The sequence below is a fragment of the Magallana gigas genome, chromosome 2 (assembly GCF_963853765.1).
Source record: "Magallana gigas chromosome 2, xbMagGiga1.1, whole genome shotgun sequence".
Taxonomy (NCBI): Eukaryota; Metazoa; Mollusca; class Bivalvia; order Ostreida; family Ostreidae; genus Magallana; species Magallana gigas.
In genome coordinates, this window is record NC_088854.1 from 48281441 (window position 1) to 48304279 (window position 22839).

The window sequence follows — 22839 nt, forward strand, 5'->3', positions numbered from 1 at the left end:
ATATATATATATATATATATATATATATATATATATATATATATATATATATATATATTAAGAAAAAATGAAAAAAATACATAACGTCAGGTGACTATGTGCATTATATCGTAATTTGTTAATGAACAGTAGAATTTCGAACAGCAAATGGTTTGACAACGTTTGATCATAACTCAGCATGACGTTGAAAGTGAAAGTTTGTTTAGATCGACGTCATTATCTTATGTCATAGAGACGTTTTTTAAAAGACTTTACATGAGTTTATACAGATTAAAGTGAATTATGTATATATCAAAAAATATAAAACACTCTTTTCCAAGTTCAGTTTCCTTAATTTTTTTATTATAATATATATTATAATTATAAATACATGCACAAACTAATCAGTAAAGAACTTAACAGTTAACATCTTAGATAAGGGTGAAAAGTCCAAGCTTTTCTTTTTGCCGTTTTCCCTCTTTTTACACGGAAAAAACTAGAAAAAAATGAGAAAAAAAATTTCGTAAAGTGATTTCTGTTGTGTGTTTCTATTTTTATTATGAATATCGAAAAAATACATGGAAACGGGACCTTCAGCCAGTGTATAGGAAATAAAGACGAATAGGATTGTCAAATAGTGACGGGATGGAGCCTGGAAGACTTAAAGGGGCATGGTCACGATTTTGGTCAAAAATAATTCTTCCGACTTTAATGTTCACAATGCTTCAGTAAGGCTTTTTGATAGGCAACTAATATTTGAGTGTCATTCGTTGAGTAATGAGCGAGTTACAGAGCTTACAATTCTTTGCTATGTAAACAAAGCATTTGTTTACATTTTGAATGTTGAAGTGAAATTCCAATTTTTGACTTCAAATGAATGTGTTAAATGTTCGAAACTGTTTATTTATGCTTAAAATAGGGGGGGGGGGGGTCGACAAATCAGCTTGAAAAAGATTTTTTACATGTATATTGAACCTATGTATACAAAAACAGGGCACGATCATTGTTTACATAACAAAGAATTTTGAGCCATGTATCTTGCTTATAACTCTGCAATTGACTCTTAAATTTCATTTGATTATTAGAAATGAATTCCTAAAGCATTGTAAATAATAAAAACAGAAAAATAGAATTTGACCAAAATCGTGACCACGCCCCTTTAATTTTTGAAGCGGATACAATCAGACGTACCTATCTATTTCAGATATACTATTTTCGTTAAGCAGATCTGTTTTTAGTCAAAGAAAAAGTAAACGACGTCGTTATGATTTGACGTTTGAATCAGACGAAATCAAACGCATAGCTAACGTTTGTAAGACGTCAGCTTATTTTGTCAAGGAAAATTAGATTCATTTGGTTAGATTAAATCATTTACTTCAATTTTGCTTCAGTTGGCTGAAATTTGAACAGTTAGGGAAGGAGATATATAAACATCAATCAGACGTTTACGTGACGTTACTGCCATTACGACCAATTTTCAACTATGATATGACGTTGATAATTTTGCCTGTAGCAAAATGACGGTGTCACTTGCATTTTATTGCCAATCAAAATTAAAATTAAATGGATGGCAAGTTGGCGATGTTTTTCAGTTAGTTTATTTCTAATACATTCGGTATCGTATCATTAGCTATATAAAAATATGAAACCATATGGATATGGCTTCGACTAATTGTAATTTTGTTTATAATATGGTTTCTAGTTCTTGGGTGATCTAAGTTTATCTCTCTGGTTTTTTTCTTCAAAAAAGTTACATGTATAAACAATAGATTTTGCTGATAAATATAGATTCACATATGTAAACTATTATTTACATTCGTTAACAATAGTTAAGAGTTATTAATCATAGTTTCGCAAATTGTGAAACTATATTTATCAGGTAACGCTAATTATTATGTAGACTTGTTGAGTATAGTTTTGTCGCTAACTATTGTTTACGGTCCAAAAACTATAGTTTAAAGCCAAAAACCTTCATTATCAATGTGAAACTATGTTTAACATATTTTTGTGAGGATGACGTGCCTTACACTTTTATTGATCAGCATCCATTTATAGTAAATTTGGTTATAGCGAAATTTTACAGTAACTCAAGTAATGGGAGTCTACATTTATACTATACCCGTAATTCAGTATATACATGTACACGTTGAACCGTATTGTTGCGGATTCGTTAGTATGATTTGAGCAATGTGGGTGTCTGCATGCTCTTTAATTATCGGATATGTATTACAACTTCGCTACATTTGTGAATTTGCTATATGATATCCGAGTTCGTACTAAACCGGTTTCAATGTAATTATGCTGTTAGGTATTTTATTTTCTTTCTATTGACTCATGAACTATTTGCTTTCCTTCATATGGCTTTCTTACTTGAATTCAAAATTAAATTCATATCAAATGTTGCGGCGACTATCGTATCTTATTTGAAAAAATAAAAAAAAAATTCTGAATATATTGTATTCATGTTTTTCATTTTTTGCGTCTTCTGTGAAATTTCAATAATGATAATAATTTTCAAATATTTAAAATAGTTGCCGCATTTTAAAGTTTTTTTTTCATCGTTGACAAAATTTTGATCATTATGATAAATATTTAATCAAAAGACGTGTAAAAAATACCCATTTACTGCAATTTTTTCATAAGAATCAGTCGATATTATCTTTGATAAAAAATAAAGAGCAGTGGGAGTTCTATTCCCACCGAGTCCGACCGGAAGTGAACCGAAATAAGAGAGGCACGAACAGTCAACGAACCTCTTCACAAAACAGGAATCATCATGGCGGACACCTCACCGACTCTTACCGTAGGAGGAGACAGAACGACGGGACAGTCTGTGAGGACACAAAATGGTTTGTTTCTTGTCGAAAATATCGACTGAAAGTTTCTACAACATTGTTTTGTTTTCTTTATTTCGTGTGTTCACGCTGTGAGGCTATACTGTTATTGTTTATGTAGTTCTCATGGATAATCTCAGCGAGATTCGTCGAGACTGAAAAATTTTTGACGGACGTCTCTTCAAAATTTTTTCAGTCTCGACGAATCTCGCTGAGATTACTCATGGAAAGCACATGGCTACGAGAATGTTCCACATGTTTGGACTAGTATGAAGGGGTTTAGAATTGAAATTAAAATCTAAACGAATTTTATGATTGATTCTGATTAAGTTGGTTTTTCTAAAAAGGCATCAAATTGAATTCAGATGTAAATAAGTAAAACTCATTGACAAATATTTGGTTTTATAAAAAAAGATGAGGGGGGGGGGGGTGAAAAGTAATGAAATTATTATTAATTGTAATAATATTATCCTAATATATGAATGCCTGAAATATGTATCTTCCCAATTTAATAATTTTAATAAATGTTCAGTGAAGTAGAAAACAAGAATAAACTCTCCGCCTATAAATGGTTTTCATCATTTGTATATTATTAAACAATATTCCTTTCTAGAGTTAATAACAACAGGGCAGCCCACCACTCAACAGCAGCAAATGTGGCAATATCAGCAACAGCAACAGAGACTAAGGATGCAGCAAAACTCTGTTCCCCAACAGCATAATGTGCAACAACCACAAACAAATCAAATGGGACAGTTTCAAGCTCCACAACCTTCATTTCAACAACGACAACGGATGTCCTATCCCCAACAGTCACAAGGATCATTCCAGGGGGATGGAACACAACACATGCAACAACAGTTTAATCCGCAGCATAACCAACAAATGATTCATCAAGTTCATCAGCAGCAAGTCCAAATTAGACAACAGTTTTCTGGCGGAAAACCTGTGAGTCCCCAAATGTCAGCCAATCAGAACCCATCCCCCCAGCAGCTCATGCAGCAAGTGAGGTCACCCACATCATTACCACAAACTGTCCGGTCCCCTCAACCAATCGCATCTCCTCATCAGCAGCTTAATCCATCCCCACGTCAACCTCAAATGTCACCTCATCATGTCATATCCAATCAATCTCATCCGGGAGTGCATGACGCTAACCAAATGAACTCAGAGACAATGTTGTTTAGTGGTGGCATGTCCCTCCAGAATCAGGGAGCAGATTCTGGACTGGGCTTGTCACAGGACAATGAGGTGGCTCCTCTAACACCACAGGACCAGCTCTCAGAATATGTAGAGACCTTGTAGGACTAGGTCAATAATCTGTTATACGCCTCTCAAAACTGCAGATGCAAATAGTAGTGTACAAAGGAGGATGAAAATCCCCTGGTGCATAGTACTTGTTTCCAGAACAAACACAAAAATATAACAAGAGGTTTTAATATATTTTAATGGTACAATTTGTTGAGTCAAGCATGAATGTGATGTTTGATTGTTGTTTCAGTTTATATATACAAATTTTATTATGAATACAGAGAAAACTTTCATCCACTATTCATGAGGAACTTGCATAACTCATGTGACATAGATTTTAGTCGTAGCCTGCCATAATGTTTTATTTAAGAAATTCTAGATCAAAATCATCATTCATGAAATAAACTTGCTGTGTTATTAAAATCATGTTACGAATATAATGTAAATTAATGTTACTGTACAGCTGGTGAAAACCTTTCATTGCTTTTTAGCTCACCGAGACGAAGTCAAGGAGAGCTTATGCTATACCCTCGGCGTCGGCGTCGGCGGTGGCGTCGGCGTCGGCGTCCGGACCTGGTTAAAGTTTTTGTTGCAGGTCCTGTATCTAAGCTATTATTTGTCCTATCTTCACCAAACTTGCATGGATGATGCATCTGGACCTACTTATGGACTTGAAAGACTTGGATGCTGAATCTGGGTCCTAAATTTCAGATGCTGGAGGAGGTTAAGGTTGTTGGACCAGGTTAAAGTTTTTGTTGCAGGTGCCCTTTGATAGCAATATCTTAGTTACTGCTGGTCCGTACTTCACCAAACTTGCATGGATGGTGTGCCTTATGATACTGATGCACCAGACAGGCTTGAGTGCTGAATCTGAGCTATAGGTTTCGGATGCTGGAGGAGGTTAAGGTTTTTGGAGCAGGTTAAAGTTTTTGTTGCGGGTGCCCATTGATAGCAATATCTAAGTTACTACTGGTCCTAACTTCACCAAACTTGTATGGATGATGCGTCTTATGATACTGATGCACCTGACAAGCTTGAATGCTGAATCTGAGCAATAGGTTTCGGATGCTGGAAGAGGTTAAGGTTTTTAGAGCTGGTTAAAGTTTTTGTTGCAGGTGCCCTCTGATGATTATATCTTAGTTACTACTGGTCCTAACTTCACCAAACTTGTATGGATGGTGCGTCTTATGATACTGATGCACCTGACAAGCTTGAATGCTGAATCTGAGCAGTAGGTTTCGGATGCTGGAGGAGGTTAAGGTTTTAAGAGCTGGTTAAATAAAGTTTTTGAAACAGGTGCCCTCTGATGATGATATCTTAGTTATTACTTGTCCTTACTTCACCAGACTTCCATGGATGGTGTGTCTTATGATACTGATGCACCTGACAGGCTTGAATGCTGAGTCTGGTTTCGGATGCTGGATAAAGTTAAGTTTTTAGGAACAGGTCACATGTTTAATAGATGATAGTACTATTTCAAACTTGCATAGTTGATTTAACTGTAATATGAATGAATCGCAGAGGTAGCTTCAGATGCAGAGCTTGATCTCCATTATCAAGGATGCTAAAAAATAAATCTTAGTTATTACAGGTCCTAACTTCACCAAACTTTAATGGATGGTGTGTCTTATGATACAGATGCACCTGACAGGCATGGATGCTGAATCTGAGCCATAGGTTGCGGATGCTGGAGGAAGTTAAGGTTTTAATTGCTAGTGCCCTCTGATGATGATATCTTAGTTATTACTGGTCCAAACTTCACCAAACTTGCATGGATGATGCGTCTTATGATACCAATGCACCTGATGGGCTTGAATGCTGAATCTGAGCCATCCATAGGTTTCGGATGCTGGATGAGGTTTAGTTTTTTGGAACAGGTCACATGTTTTATAGATGATAGCTTGCATAGTTGATTTAACTTTATTATAAATTAAATGCAGAGGTTGCTTCAGATGCAGAGCCTGATCTCCATTATCAAAGATGCTAAAGAAATCTCCTACCTCACTCAAACCAGCTCGATAGATAGATGTGTTTGTTGATAAATGATATAACATGATTCCTATGATATAATATTGTATGATATGAAACAATATTGTTTGATATGATGCAATATGATATCTTATGTTATATTATAAAAAGTTATATGATAAGATATGATATTGTATCAATTTTTTTTATATTTTATATGATATTGTATCATGATATTGTTATGTATAGTATTGTATATTATGATACAATATTGTATAATATTATATTGTATTTTTAATTTATTATTTTATCACATGATACAATTACATAAGATATTGCAAAATATTATATTGTATCCTATGATACAATATTGTATATTCTATAATATTGTATCATACAATATTGTATAATATGATATTGGTTTCAGTAATATAGAATTATATCACATGAAATTGTATAATATGATATTGTAATATTATATAATATTGTATCATACGATATTGTATGATATGATATTGGTTTATATGATATATTATCATATCACATGAAATTGTATTATATGATATTGTAATATATATTATTGTGTCATATGATACAATATGTATAATATAATAATGTATTTTATAATATTTTACTTTATCACATAATATTGTATCATTTGATAAGATACAATGTTGGAATCAAATTATATTGTATTATATGATATAATATCATATAATGTATCAAATAAGTTTCAGTGTCATTTAATACAATATCATACTATATTATACAATATAATATCATGTTTCAATGTTATGTTGTATTATGTAATATGATATTGTAATATAATACTATATTGTATTATATTTTATGATATTGTATTATGTGATCAAATACAATAAGGTATAACACAATACAATGTCATATCATACGTTACAATATCATATCTCATTATTGTTTATTACGGTATTTTATTGTATTATATGATATATATTATAAATATGACATGATGCAATATTTCATTTTATATCATTGTATTGATTAACATATGAACATATGATTATCATAAAAAAATTTATCAGATGATATACGATATTTTGTCAAAACAGAATCCATGAATATCCAAGATCATAAAGTATGATTTTCATATAAAATGATAAAGGTGGTCTTATAAAGGTGATGTCTCATAAGGGTGATGCTCCGTCTCGGTGAGCTTAGTAATCTATGATTACCTATGTTTTGTTTTCTCTGATGTGCAGGTTTTCACATGAATGAAAGAATTATTATATTTTGTATGTTCCTTAAATTATGAGTTGGTGTAGAAGTACAATTTTTGTGCAACACATTCACAGCTTTATGAACATTTTCTTGGTTTGTACATTTGTATTGTCTTCAGATTTTTAATATTGATTACTCTGTCATGTTGAAATGAAGGAACCATTGTATAAATACAAAAATCATAATTATGATCGTTTATTTTATTCTCAAAAAGGAAGAGTAACCTTGTTATTTCATCAGTTATGATGCTAAAAAAAATGCCCAGTCTTAATATAGACATTCCAAAGTCAAGGTGTAAAGGTCAAGGAAAATTTTCAAGGTCAGTTTCTCACAATATTGACAAGGTGGTACATGAATCTGCACAGAATGAATAAAGAGACTTGCGTTACCACCTACAGGGTATTTGAAAGAATTTAAATACTAGTAGTTGCCAATAATTTTCAAAACATAAGCAAATCTTTGAATTGGTATTAATATTTTGTACCCACCTTACTTAGAGTGTCAAGGCTGAAGAAATAGAGATTTAAACTGCTACTCTGAGTGAACAAGATAATGCTCTTTGAGCCTTCCAGATACTGGATGTCAAAACTAGTCTGAGATTCCTTGATGCCTGTACATATGGGGGAAGCCCAATAAGTTTCATACTTTCGTTATGTATGTTCTTCGTACGTAAAATATAAATGAAAAGAAAGCCAACTATTGTACCAGACGTTATACAAAGCCTTGGCACGTATGCATAGCTGATTTGTAAGAATGGAAAAATATAAAAAGTGGATATTTGTGAGAAATCTTGAAATTGTGTATACATATAGATGATTCTAACCCCTTTCATTATTCATGGTAGCTTTATGTTTTATACATTGTCTGTAAATTAATATCGATGTTGAGTTATATTGTGAAAAATAGGCACACAAACCTTTAGAACATTTTAATTGCGTATTTTCCAACATATATGACGCTACCTGTATTTATTTTTCGTAAGAGTTATCGAACATTGTAGAGGTGAGGCTTGGCAGTGGTCCATAAAATATGAAATTGAACAATGGGCTTAGAAGAACACGGACAAGGAAGTTTAACGCTTGTGTATCTTTTTCTTCAAAAAGCCTTTCTCCTTTTTCCTATTATAAGTTATATATACGATCATGGGTTTACTATGATACGTAATACATGTAACCAGATTCTTGGAATCCCAATCATCAAAACCCAACATGCACATTTTCCTTATCGAATAACTGGAAGACGAACTATTTATGTTACAATCCCTCAATATCGACGAGGCATTAATATGATGTCGTTTGCCCCGGATTTTTTTTCTAAGTGGATATCTCTTCCTGTTTTGAATATAAAAAAATTACTGCATTGCTGGAAGATATTTCAATTTTTCCATTTTATTTGATTAATTTATAACATCGACATGTAAGCATACAAAACAAATATCACGTTGAAAAAGGTATGTTTTTTTCTGTGTTCGACTTGCTTAAGTCTACATGCCGTTGCTGTTATATTATACTTTTTATCAATTTTTTATGCTTGTTTGAAAAATATAAATACCTACAAAAATATTGGCAATGTATGTTTGACATCATCCAAATAGAATAATGAGAGCAAAATTGAAATTAACTGACGCACGAAGAGACTTGAGCAAGTCTGTTCCAGCATATATATAGAGGTGCATTCAGAATTGAGTCTCAAATGTAACAAGAAATCATATTGACGCAAGCGTCAAATGGGCCGCAAAAAATATAATTGTTGTATAAATCATTGGTTGTTTACATAAAAACACACCACAAAGAAGAAAATAAGAGTTGGTTGTACTAATTTGTATGGTAAATTTTAATATACTTTCAGCAACTTGTTTTGAAGTTTAACATTTTACTATTATCATAAAGAATCGATTTCGTTACTGTAAGCATTTCTAACGGAAATTGTATGATCATTGCCATAGTATGAAGTAATGGAGAACACATTGATTTTTACATTACTCTAATAAAAAGTTCAACTTATCATTTTTCTCTTGGAGATTATGTATTTCAAACCATTTTTTTTTTGTTGCATTGTATTGAATGAAAACTTAATGCATTATATAGTCATTTTATTTGACACGGCACATTGAAATTCAAATGTATCATTTATATAAAATTTAATGACATTCAGGTCTTTCGTATTTCAAGTCTTTAGTATGTCCCGCATACCGATCCTGATGCATTGTTTTGAAAAGAATGAAGAACTCCGAAATTTTCCGAATAGATTATAGTCTCGATAAAAACGCGTCAAATACGACAATCTACTAAGTATGGCCTACTTTTCATTTACGAGTAAAACAAAAAATATGTGATATTTTCTAAAAGGCATAAAACATATTTGTACATGCAAATTTACGTTTAATTCATAAAAATAAGCATAGTATTAATTCTATTAAAAAAGAACTATCCCGCAGAAACGCAGTAACAATATTTAAATGTGTATCAAATAACGGACCGCCTTCCGGCGGCCCGTAAAAATAAAGGTTGGCAATAACAATAATTGAAAGACAAGTCATTGTGTCTACAGACACGATGGGTTTTTATTTTTTAGGGGGGAAAAGGAGGGGGGGGGGGGGGGGCTACTGTTTGATCAGAAAGGCGCAGTAACATAGAGTTGTTGAGTTATACGAACTCTATGTGGAGTTTAGAAGTCCAATAACACAGTTTGTTGGCAATGCTCAGCAGATAGGGGATGTAGGAAACGAGTCCATGGTACCTGTGATCATGTAACGCCACGCGGTACGTAAACAGGTTATGACGATCGTTGGATAGAGAGGTGAAATCAAAGTCCTCAGAGAGTAAAAGGTTCAGTCTTTGATGCAAGCGGTCGATTTCGTCTTTCAACATTGGTTCTCTCAACCGACGAATACTACTGCAGAAATCGCATATTTTCTTGTACAGAGCGTCATTATCACGTTTCAACATAAGCAGCTCTTCCCAGAACATCAGAAATCCAAACATTTTTCCTTGACTGCCGTCTCGCGGCGTCCTGTTGCTTGGTAACTGACCGGAAAATCTCATGACCCTCTTGTAGTTCCGGATTGTGTTTATTTCACGTGGTAACAAATCACCTCCCAAAATGTGAATCAACTTCATTGAGTCTAAAAACGACTGCTGGCTCCGCAAAAACCAGTCCATGTAGCGCATTTTTAGTGAGTTCAGGCGACCGACATGTTTGTTGGCCTCATTCTTTAGAACTTCCAGTTCCATCATTTTCAGCTCGAACTTGCTGAAGGCTTGATTGCTGAAAGAGAAATTAAAGTGTTTTTACAAACTAAGCAGGCATGGATGTAATAACTAAGAAATCGTTTGAATTAGCATTAAACTGAAATAATGTAATCTTATTTTTATTTGCGTGTGAGAAAATTTCGCGAGGTTCGCGAGAACATCGTCGTCGCGAATATTTCTCGCTGCGAAATAGTCATCAAATTTTTATGATAAACTATTTCCCAGATTATATACATCTATAGTATACTTGGTCGCAAACTTAAGCGCTGCGAACCAGTATCTCCAGTAAACGGGGAAATAAAGTCGCTGCGAATAAAAGTTAGTATAAATACACTAATGCTCTATCAATTACAATGTACATTTAATATAATAAATACAAACTAATTGTTGTAAAATGGTAAGAGTATATGTTTTAATAAAAACAAAAAACCTAAAACGTGTAATATCAAAAAGTGTGGATGGTGTTGTACAAGGACATAAAATGGAAAAGTCTTACTTTACATAATATAATACAATAGCTACGTCCACCAAGTATATGAAGTTAAACATATGTGTTTCATAAAAATGCCAATTTTTGTTCATATGAGATGGGAACTGTCTTACCAGATGTAAACCTTTTAAATAAAATGATAAGTCAACTGCACCAATTGACCATGTTTGGCGATGTGGCAGGGCATATATACTGGCTCTTCTTTTTACATCACATACTTATCAAAAATCTGTTGTTTTACACACTTCAACAAAAACGTGGACACTGTTGCTTCCAACGATAATGGATAATTATACTAGAGAAATTAAGATGTTAATCAATTAATTAAAACTAAAGAATCATCCCCTGCTTGTTCCAAGGACATTACGGTCGGTTACAACCATTGCTACAAAAACCCAACAAAATGCATGTTGTGTGGGGTTTTTTTTCCGACAATTATCATTTGTGCAGTTTGGTTATTGATTTTATTCAGTTAAAACAGAATCTATCAAAGAATGTCTTGGTAATAAGTAAATACTAATTACTGTATTACTGGTCGACGAGTTCAGAATTGGTAGTGCCAACAGGTTCAGTATCAAATCCCGACCTAAATTTATGAAATAACTTTCACGCCATTATCGATGTCCACGGGCACCTGTTCTAATCAGTCGTGTGACGAACAAAAATAAAAATGGTTAAAATCAATATCGTCCACAACTTTTTATTAACAAGTCTTCCGTAGATATTTCTGTGAACAGATAGACTGCATTGCCACAGGCACCTGACGTTATATATTTTTCTCGAAATAAAAATATATACCCTCAATAGTACCTAATAAGTTACTTAATTAGAGTGTATATATATACATGTGTGTGTGTGTGTATATATATATATATATATATATATATATATATATATATATATATATATATATATATATATATATATATATATATATATATATATATAAAAGAAAAAAAAGCAACACTAACTCCTTTTTTTTCTTTTCTTTTTTTTTTACCGGACACTGAGAAAATACTTTTGTGATATATATATATATATATATATATATATATATATATATATATATATATATATATATATATATATATATTTTTATATATATATATATATATATATATATATATATATATATATATATATATATATATATATATATATATATATATATATATATATATATATATAAAAGTTAAGAAAAAATGAAAAAATACATAACGTCAGGTGACAATGTGCATTATATCGTAATTTTTTAATGAACAGTAGAATTTCGAACAGCAACGTACGTTTGATCATAACTCAGCATGACGTTGAAAGTGAAAGTTTGTTTGGATCGACGTCATTATCTTATGTCATACAGACGTTATTTAAAAGACTTTACATGAGTTTATACAGATTAAGTGAATTATGTATATATCAAAAAATATAAAACACTCTTTTCCAAGTTCCGTTTCCTTAATTTTTTTATTATGATATTATAATTATAAATACATGCAAAAACTAATCAGTAAAGAGCTTAACAGTTAACATCTTAGATAAGGGGGAAAAGTCCAAGCTTTTCTTTTTGCCGTTTTCCCTCTTTTTACACGGAAAAAACTAGAAAAAAATGAAATTTTTTTTTCGTAAAGTGATTTCTGTTGTGTGTTTCTATTTTTATTATGAATATCGAAAAAAATACATGGAAACGGGACCTTCAGCCAGTGTATAGGAAATAAAGACGAATAGGATTGTCAAATAGTGACGGGATGGAGCCTGGAAGACTTAAAGGGGCATGGTCACGATTTTGGTCAAAAATAATTCTTCCGACTTTAAAGGGACTTGGACACGATTTGACTTAAAATTTTCATATTTTATTTTTTCATTTTCAATGTTTATATTGATTAATATAGAAGTTTATAATGCTATGTCAAAATTTGAAAGTAAAATATCAAGTTACAAGCAAGATACAGAGTTCATTATTCTTTGTTTTGTAAACAAATCTCAAATATTGTCATTTTTTACATATGTGTTGTATTGGTGTAAGTTTCAATCAAATGTATCTTTCTTCTGTTGATAATAGTATTTATGAAGATATTGAATAAGTTTAAATTGTTTTTTACATGTCATTTTGTCTAAGAAATGGTAATTCTCTACATTACATATTTTGTAAACAACTATAAGACTCGAGCTTTGTTTACATAACAATCAATTCTTACCTCTGTATCTCGCTTGTAACTTGACTTGAACATTCAATATTTTGGTCAATCATTTAAAATGCACAAGTAAATCATTTTATACATAAAAAATAGAAATAAAATTTTTGATCTAAAATCGTGTCCAAGTCCCTTTAATGTTCACAATGCTTCAGTAAGGCTTTTTGATAGGCAACTAATATTTGAGTGTCATTCGTTGAGTAATGAGCGAGTTACAGAGCTTACAATTCTTTGCTATGTAAACAAAGCTTTTGTTTACATTTTGAATGTTGAAGTGAAATTCCAATTTTTGACTTCAAATGAATGTGTTAAACGTTCGAAACTGTTTATTTATGCTTAAAATAGGGGGGGGGGGTCGACAAATCAGCTTGAAAAAGATTTTTTACATGTATATTGAACCTATGTAAACAAAAACAGGGCACGAGCATTGTTTACATAACAAAGAATTTTGAGCCATGTATCTTGCTTATAACTCTGCAATTGACTCTTAAATTTCATTTGATTATTAGAAATGAATTCCTAAAGCATTTTAAATAATAAAAACAGAAAAATAGAATTTGACCAAAATCGTGACCACGACCCTTTAATTTTTGAAGCGGATAAAATCAGACGTACCTGTCTATTTCAGATATACCATTTTCGTTAGGCAGATCTGTTTTTAGTCAAAGAAGAAGTAAACGACGTCGTTATGATTTGACGTTTGAATCAGACGAAACCAAACGCATAGCTATCGTTTGTAAGACGTCAGCTTATTTTATCAAGGAAAATTAGATTCATTTGGCTGAAATTTGAATCGTTAGTTGTTTACTCAGGGTTTGAGTTCTCAAATCCGGATTGTTAAAAAGTTCAATTTCATGAGTAAAATTTGTTTTAAATACAAAAAGTATTTATGAAATTAATTATAATTGACATAACAATCGATATTTTTACTTAGTTATGGAATTAGGCTCTGACAAAGTTTGACTTTTAGTAAAACAGAGGAAATTCCGACTAAATTTTTCAGATTTTGTTTTTCACTGAAATATTTTTGATAGTACTATAATATTTAAAGTTAAGATTTTATTTGTAAGTCAACATTATTTTGCATATTTTCTGTTGGTTTTATCTTGCTTTTTCGTTTAGATAATTGTTTGGCACACACTTCAAAAATATTGAAAAATGCTTAAAAATGATAAAAGACAAAATATCTCAAAATTTTGATCATTGACCTCATGTAAATTTTGTGCCAGCAGAAAAAGGTCAATATACTTAGTTTAATACTATAAATGTTTTAGCAATATCATCATTCAGTTTTTGGTTATATTGAATCAAAAAAGGGCAGTAATTTTAAAACTGATAGAGGAAATTCGGACTAGAATATCTTTAAAAATTGTGAATGAAAACTTCAAGCTTTGTATCTATTTGATGTCACTGCCATTCATAAACTGTATTTCATTTCTGAAAGAGTTAAGCAATTTGTATTATTTTCATAATTAAGAAAATTTCAATCATAGTGTACAATTTTTATTGATTTTTCTTCAATTTTCAAAAAATATTAAATGGCCATTAACTCAAAAAGTAGGTCATTGACCTACTTTTTTGAAAGTGAGGAATAACACTTCCATGTAAGGTCTATAACACACAATAGTTGGTTTTTCATTATCATCAGTGGAATTTTTTTTCATTCTGAGTAAACGTCATCCTTAAGGATTATCAATGTGAAACTATGTTTAACCCATTTTTGTGAGTTTGACGTGCCTTACACTTGTATTGATCAGCATCCATATATAGTAAATTTGGTTATAGCGAAATTTTAAAGTAACTCAAGTAATGGGAATCTACATTTATACTATACCCGTAATTCAGTATATACATGTACACGTTGAACCGTATTGTTGCGGATTCGTTAGTATGATTTGAGCAATGTGGGTGTCTGCATGCTCTTTAATTATCGGAAATGTATTAAAACTTCGCTACATTTGTGAATTTGCTATATGATATCCGAGTTCGTAATTAAAAAGGTTTCAATGTAATTATGCTGTTAGGTATTTTATTTTCTTTCTATTGACTCATGAACTATTTGCTTTCCTTCATCTGGCTTTCTTACTTGAATTCAAAATTAAATTCATATCAAATGTTGCGACTATCGTATCTTATTTGAAGAAATAAAAAAAGTTCTGAATATATTGTATTCATGTTTTTCATTTTTTGCGTCTTCTGTGAAATTTCAATAATGAGAATAATTTTTAAATATTAAAATATTTGCCGCATTTAAAATTTTATTTTCATCGTTGACAAAATTTTGATCATTATGATAAATATTTAATCAAAAGACGTGTAACAAATACCCATTTACTGCAAATTTTTCATAAGAATCAGTCGATATTATCTTTGATAAAAAAAATAAAGAATAGTGGGTGTTCCATTCCGTTGTACAGACAATCACTGCGAGTCCGACCGGAAGTGAACCGAAATAAGAGAGGCACGAACAGTTAGCGAACCTCTTCACAAAACAGGAATCATCATGGCGGACACCTCACCGACTCTCACTGTAGGAGGAGACAGAACGACGGGACAGTCTGTGAGGACACAAAATGGTTTGTTTCTTGTCGAAAATATCGACTGAAAGTTTCTACAACATTGTTTTGTTTTCTTTATTTCGTGTATTCACACTGTGAGGCTATACTGTTATTGTTTATGTAGTTCTCATGGAAAGCACATGGCTACGAGAATGTTCCACATGTTTGGACTAGTATGAAGGGGTTGGGAATTGAAATTAAAATCTAAACGAATTTTATGATTGATTCTGATTTAGTTGGTTTTTCTAAAAAGGCATCAAATCGAATGCAGATGTAAATAAGTAAAACTCATTGACAAATATTTTGTTTTATAAAAAAAAAGGGGGGGGGGTGAAAAGTATTGAATTTATTATTAATATTGTAATAATATTATCATAATATATGAATGCCTGAAATATGTATCTTCCCAATTTAATAATTTTGATATATGTTCAGTAAAGTAGTAAACAAGAATAAACTCTCCCTCTATAAATGGTTTTCATCATTTGTATATAATTAAACAATATTCCTTTTTAGAGTTAATAGCTTTTAATTAATGGATTGTTTTATATCAATATTGCTTGATGTATTGTTTCAGATTTGACAATGTGTGATTTAAAAATTATTTTTTTATTTAACTTCATGAAATGAGTTTATTCAGTATATTTATAAAGACTCATTTATTACTTTCTCATTGCAGTTCTTGCAGCTAGTTCCATTGCAAACATTGTCAAAAGCAGTCTTGGACCAGTTGGTCTCGATAAAATGTTGGTCGATGACATTGGAGTAAGTATTGAATCATGGTGAAGCTTACAGTTATAATTAATTTTACAATGATTGGATACTAAAATAATGATTTAAATAGTTGACTAACCAGTGACATTACATTTAAAGGATGTAACAATCACCAATGATGGCGCAACAATCCTAAAGCTTTTGGAAGTTGAACACCCAGCAGCAAAGGTCCTTGTAGAACTAGCAGAACTTCAGGACCAAGAAGTCGGCGATGGAACCACATCTGTTGTAAGATCTAAATGTTGTCCCAGTAATTTCTTGTTGTGCTTCAGCCCAAATACAGATAACTTTCCACCAAGCTTACCGTAATCCGGTGAATATAATACGCAGTAGTGTACAATACGCACCCCCCACTTTGGGCCTGAAAATGGTGAAAAAAAGCTTGTTGGGATGTATAATACACATCAAAAAAATTGACCAAACAGTAATCCTGAGTATCAACAAAGCAGTTATACTTTGTATGCACGCTCAACTTCATCGCGGGAATACGCTACCGGAAAAAAGAAAAACACAATATTTTCTTAGATACGGATTTATTGTAACTAATACATCGCGGTAATATCTTTAATTCATAATCAATGTTTTAAATAGGCCTTGTATTAAATATTCTACCGTAAAAAAAATCAACTACTTTTAACAAGCGTGATATAATTGTTTAGTCATTACAATCCCTGTGAAGTGAAAAACAGACGATGTACAGGTATGGAGATAACGGACCTAATTAAATTCTTAAATGACTCCGATCAAAGTGATCAATTAGAGGCCTGGGACTTAATAAAATTTATGCACAAATAGTTGTGTTGTGTGTAGTACACATAGCCTAAGGGGGTGTCTGGAATACCCAAGGTGTCAAGTGTTAGCGGTGGGGGACCACAACTGTTTCAATGGCTTCAATTAACGGAAAAGGTTATAGAATTATTTTTATTCATAATTATTTGCAATAAATTAATTAAAATTACTTGAAAATGGTTAAAAATGAGCCAACTGATGTTTAAGCTGTTTTCAAAGATCGTCTACAAATAGCACGTGGCCATCGAAGTCCGCATTCTATTAATAACAGCTGTAATGTCGGCGTACACGGAGATAAAGAATAGGCAGTTCAAATTAATTTTTAAAGGCCATTTTGAAACAGTTTATTTATTAACAGACTTAAAGTGTACATTTTCTTTAATTACATGCTACTAGGTAGTATAACAATGATTTCCTAAGGGTTACATAGTAATATATATGTGATAATGAAGGAATGTTACGATGTATAGCGGGAAGCGGTCCTGTCTGTGAACAGCATAGGTAATACGGCAGTATGATACCCCGTGCTTCAGCTAGGGAAAAAATATGTCCAAATCCTATAGGGATGTATAATACGCACCCCTTTCTCACGGTAAAAAATGCTTGGAAAAAAGTGCGTATTATATTCAGCGGATTACGGTATATAAAGTAACTGCTCTGATTAATGATAGAAGTGCAGCATGTTATTGTTCAATTTAATTTTTTAATACAGGTGATCATTGCTGCTGAACTTCTAAAGAATGCAGATGAGTTGGTGAAATGTAGGATCCACCCCACCTCCATTATTAGTGGATACAGACTGGCATGCAAGTAAGCAATAAAAGAAAAGGCAATTACCTACATAGCATGAAAATCAAGACTGTAGAAACAATCCTATTTTATGCCATTACTTCTTTAATTCATCTTTAAACTTATGTTTTGCGTTTCAATTTTTTGGGTGGTTTTTATTGAAACTTATTTGATAGTCACCTGATACATAATACTAGATAAAGGATAATTCTTAGCGGTATCTATTCTGTAATACTCTCCCATTTATTTGCTGTGCATACCTATGTGTGTGTGTGTAACAGTTATACGCATGGGAAACAGCAACATGGCAAGATTGTGCCAGGGCACTTGTCAATATCAAGACAAATGCTGTGAAATTTTTCTTGTTACATTCAAAATGCTTTTAAAAAACCTTGTTCTGATTGAATATTTTTTATTTAAGATTTTAGTATGTTTTGTATACACAGGCAATTTTGTTTAATATACATATCATGTTAGAGATATTTGTGCATGAAATACACTCAACAAAACTTATATTTGTTCACCCAGTATAATGTATTTCCTATATAAAATAAACACATGTATTTTTCTTGCCGTCGGTGTGACTGATTTTCACTTTACTTTCAAATTGTTAAGAACAATGCATTTACCTTGACCTCTGGTTGCAACCCAAGACCTTGACCTTTGCTAAATATCACAAACACTTCCAGTTTGGTTGAATTTCACTGAAAGCTTTTGTATAGTTGTGATGTAACACTTGTCAGATAGAAAAATTATATCAAAGTAAGGTTTCCTTCAGATTGCTTAATATTGAAAACATCGTCGAGGACAAAATAAATAGAAAGTTTAAAGTGAGTGAAATTTGCTGAAGAAACAAAGCAGGCTGTGTTTGGTGATAATTTTGGTCACGTTAAGTGGTTTTCTTTTTTAACTATAACCAAAGAATAATATCAATAACAAAAAAATGCCAATCATATTAGGCATGCGCACAAAAATACCAATTTCGTAATTTTAAAATTATTCTTTTTATCAGGGTGAACTCTTAGAATTTTTGTTGAGTGGTTAACATTTAAGTGAAAGTGATACGTTGTCAAAATCAAGTACAGGAAGTTTTCATAAATTTCATGTGAAATTAATAGTTAGGAATGCTCATTTCATATGAAATTGGTGTGTGGCACAATTGGCTATGACTTGAGATTCTTCAGTTTGATGATTTAGCAAATAAAATATATTATCCCATAAATGTTTTCAATAAGTCTGGTTAATTTTGTTTTTTGACATAAATCTTTGTCTGATATTTAAAAAACCTATACTCAAGCGTATTTATTCAATGAAATAGATGTTCAGCCATTTATCATTTATTTTCTAAATATAATATGAGAGATGAGGATGAGAATTATTGAAAGTTTCTCTGCCATAATTCTCTCCCATTTATTTGCTTCTCCTCTTATACACAATACAAAGTTTTATATACGAGATGCATAACAGACATTTTAAAGATATCACTTCTATAATACATACTCTCCCATTTATTTGCTGTGCATACCTATATGTGTGTGTGTAACAGTTATACGCATGGGAAACAGCAATATGGCAAGATTGTGCCAGGGCACTTGTCACTATCAAGACAATTGCTGTGAAAATTTTCTTGTTACATTTTTGCTATTCATTACATCATTCAGAATGGTGTCAACTAATATACTGGATATAACGATCAATAAGTCCTGGCAAACCCAACATTTATATGACACTAATAATCAAACCAATGCCTGACCATCTCCCATTTATTTGCTGTGCTGCTTTATAGCATTTAACAGTTATACGCATGGGAAAAAGAAAAATCAGGATTCTTTTCCAAGTCCACTTGTTGAAACGTTTAGCAAATGCTGTGAATTTTCCTGATACAATGGCAGAAGAGGTACATTTCATTATAAGGCAGACATGTGAGGAGCAATATGTTTTCAAGTAATACATGACTGTTATTTTCAGGGAAGCTTGCAAATACATTCAAGAGCATTTGACCATCAATGTTGAGGAATTAGGAAAGGAATGCATCATAAACGTTGCCAAGACGAGCATGTCTAGTAAAATCATAGGATCGTATCCTTTCTTTTCAACCAAGGCACTGACATTGTTAGGCAGGGAGTTTCGAGATGCTGAAATAAATGCTAAATACTGATTAAATGATATTCGTTATAATTTCTTCTAGTGTTTCAGCAAACAATACTTTCCTTAACATAGCTTCCAGTGAATCTGATTTCTTTTCTAATATGGTTGTGGAAGCTGCCAATGCAATCAAGACCTCTGATGGTAAAGGAGGTTACAAATACCCAATCAAAGCCATCAATGTTCTAAAGGCTCATGGGAAAAGTTCTAAAGAAAGCACCATGGTTCATGGATATGCCCTCAACTGTACTGTAGCCTCTCAAGGTAAAATTCTTCTGTTCGTTAAAACAGACATAGTACTGAACAAACCTGTATGATTACAACTTGATTTGTAAGACTTCAATTTTATTTATTTTGTTTTTATTGTAGCTATGACCAAAAAAGTAGTAGGGGCAAAGATAGCTTGCTTAGACTTTAGTTTACAGAAGACAAAGATGAAAATGGGTGTTCAAGTTTTAATAGATAGTCCTGAACAATTAGATGGTGTACGACAAAGGTAAAAAATATATACTGACATTCATAAAGCTCACATGTATCTGTAACTTAATGGGAGAATTTTTTTTTAAATCTACATCAAAAGATAATGTCTCAATAACTTTTTCTTCCAGAGAGTATGACATTACAAAGGAAAGGATAGAAAAGATTTTAGGAGCTGGAGCCAATGTAATTCTGACTACCGGAGGAATTGATGACTTGTGTCTGAAGTATTTTGTGGAGGCTGGGGCCCTCGCTGTCAGGCGCTGTAAGAAGGTGGACCTCAAGAGGATCGCCAAAGCTACAGGAGGTATAAAAATACTTGGTTTTATCCAATAAATTAAAAACAAGTACAAGAATATATATTGGACAAGGATATTAAAGAAACAATGCATATTGCATACATAAAATCATTGTACCACCTCAGACTGTATGTGTATGATATAGACATACTGTAGTTTGTAGGAATTTGTTTCACTTGAGCAATTTGTATGATTCTATCTTTCAGGTCAGTTAGTAATGACCTTGGCTAATCTGGAAGGAGAGGAGTCTTTTGATGCCTCCATGTTAGGAAATGCAGAGGAAGTTGTTCAAGAACGTATTTGTGATGATGAACTCATTCTTGTGAAAGGGTAGGAGCAAACTCTACATCACTGAAGAAAATCTTGCTTTTGAAGAAATAACTAAGCTTTCAGCTTTCAATAAAGTTGAATTTGTTCAGGAACATATATTTAAACATTAATGTATTTGACTTTTCAGACCAAAGGCTAGAACAGCAGCTTCTATTATCTTGAGAGGAGCTAATGATTTTATGTGTGACGAGATGGAGCGCTCTGTCCATGATGCCCTGTGTGTTGTGAAGAGAGTCCTCGAGTCCAAGTCTGTCGTCCCTGGGGGTGGAGCAGTAGAAGCAGCCCTGTCGATTTATCTAGAAAACTTTGCCACCTCTTTGGTAAGATTTACATGTGAAGTGCTGTTTAATTTTTAATCGATTTGAGAGAAGAAAAAACTCTGTATTTTAAATGAGAGGGTTCTTCAAAACAAATTTATACAACTTGTATCTAACCAATGCCTTTGGCTTGTTGACAGGGTTCAAGGGAACAGCTAGCTATTGCTGAATTTGCAAGATCTCTGTTAGTAATCCCTAAACAGCTAGGAATAAATGCAGCCCAGGATGCTACAGACCTTGTTGCCAAATTAAGGGCCTACCATAACATGTCTCAAACCAAGCAAGAGCACAAGGACCTTAGATGGTAAGGTTTTCTGTCAGAACAAATGTAAATTTTAAGCATTTATAGAACCAGATTTTAAAGGTTAACATGCAAAATATTTACATGAAGAGTAATTGCAATGTTTGGAATGTATAGAAACATTACAACAATATTTTGGAAACAAAAATTTTAAAAGACTTTGCAGATTGTAAACTTTATTTTGATCTGTGTAGGGTTGGCCTGGACTTGTATCAAGGCACAGTAAGAGACAACAAAAAGGCAGGAGTATTGGAGCCCGCAATGTCCAAAATCAAGTCCCTCAAGTTTGCCACCGAGGCTGCCATCACCATTCTGAGAATTGATGACATGATCAAGCTTGTGGACCAGGAAAGGGGGCGGGGCAAAACCTACCAGGACGCTCTCAATGCTGGCGAGCTGTAAATCCATGAACAAACCTTATCTGTATATAAATCCATGAACTGATGAACAATAGAAAATCTATACCCTTCATTTTGCTATGATTGTGCTTGATAATGAAAATAAAGTAACTTATTCCTAAATCTTTTTCTTTCCTGGTTTCACAAGATGCTTGAGAAGTGAAAAATGTGTTAATTTTATAACCATAACAAGCATATTGCTGAAAGAAGTCTATTTGTTGGCCATATTAAAGCACATAAAGTGAAAATGATTTGTATGTAATTGATGATAATATATACATGTAATAAGAAAGAAGATGGGGAGATGAGATTGCGCAAATGCCCATTCAGTTTTGTCTTAATATACAATTTTGAATTTATTTTTTTCAATTGAATATATTCAAATATATTTTAATTCAAGTTTGCAAAAGCTCAATTTCTAACTCTATTCCGTTTTTAAT

At 32.3% G+C, this 22839-nt stretch overlaps 2 protein-coding genes across 3 annotated transcripts; one reads left to right on the forward strand and one right to left on the reverse strand.

The window, feature by feature from the left end:
* The first annotated feature begins 2740 nt into the window (after window positions 1-2740).
* LOC105328280 (T-complex protein 1 subunit alpha) lies at window positions 2741-22522 on the forward strand. 2 transcript variants are annotated; one of them, XM_066076951.1, is made up of 12 exons: window positions 2741-2828; window positions 16460-16545; window positions 16654-16782; window positions 18056-18153; window positions 20101-20211; window positions 20360-20541; window positions 20647-20773; window positions 20886-21061; window positions 21260-21383; window positions 21511-21703; window positions 21841-22004; window positions 22196-22522. In XM_066076951.1, the coding sequence occupies exons 1-12, from the start codon at window positions 2756-2758 to the stop codon at window positions 22401-22403; spliced, it is 1671 nt and encodes a 556-aa protein (XP_065933023.1). In that variant the 5' UTR covers window positions 2741-2755; the 3' UTR covers window positions 22404-22522. The 2 variants fall into 2 exon arrangements, with proteins under 2 accessions (XP_065933023.1, XP_034303596.2); XM_034447705.2 differs by lacking the exon at window positions 2741-2828 and adding an exon at window positions 15641-15798.
* Window positions 8649-10570, reverse strand: LOC136272583 (uncharacterized; the record flags this gene model as incomplete). The annotated part of the gene is made up of 1 exon (XM_066074329.1): window positions 8649-10570. A coding segment is annotated over one exon (636 nt), but the record flags the coding sequence as incomplete, so codon positions are not given.
* Window positions 22523-22839: the final 317 nt, after the last annotated feature.

Bases quoted from the DNA above. Each gene is read 5' to 3' on its own strand.
- LOC105328280 (XM_066076951.1), top strand. From the start codon at position 2,756: ATGGCGGACACCTCACCGACTCTTACCGTAGGAGGAGACAGAACGACG. The intron at 2,829-16,459 runs GTTTGTTTCTTG...TTCTCATTGCAG, and splicing joins GTCTGTGAGGACACAAAATG to TTCTTGCAGCTAGTTCCATT. The intron at 20,542-20,646 runs GTAAAATTCTTC...TTTTTATTGTAG, and splicing joins CTGTACTGTAGCCTCTCAAG to CTATGACCAAAAAAGTAGTA.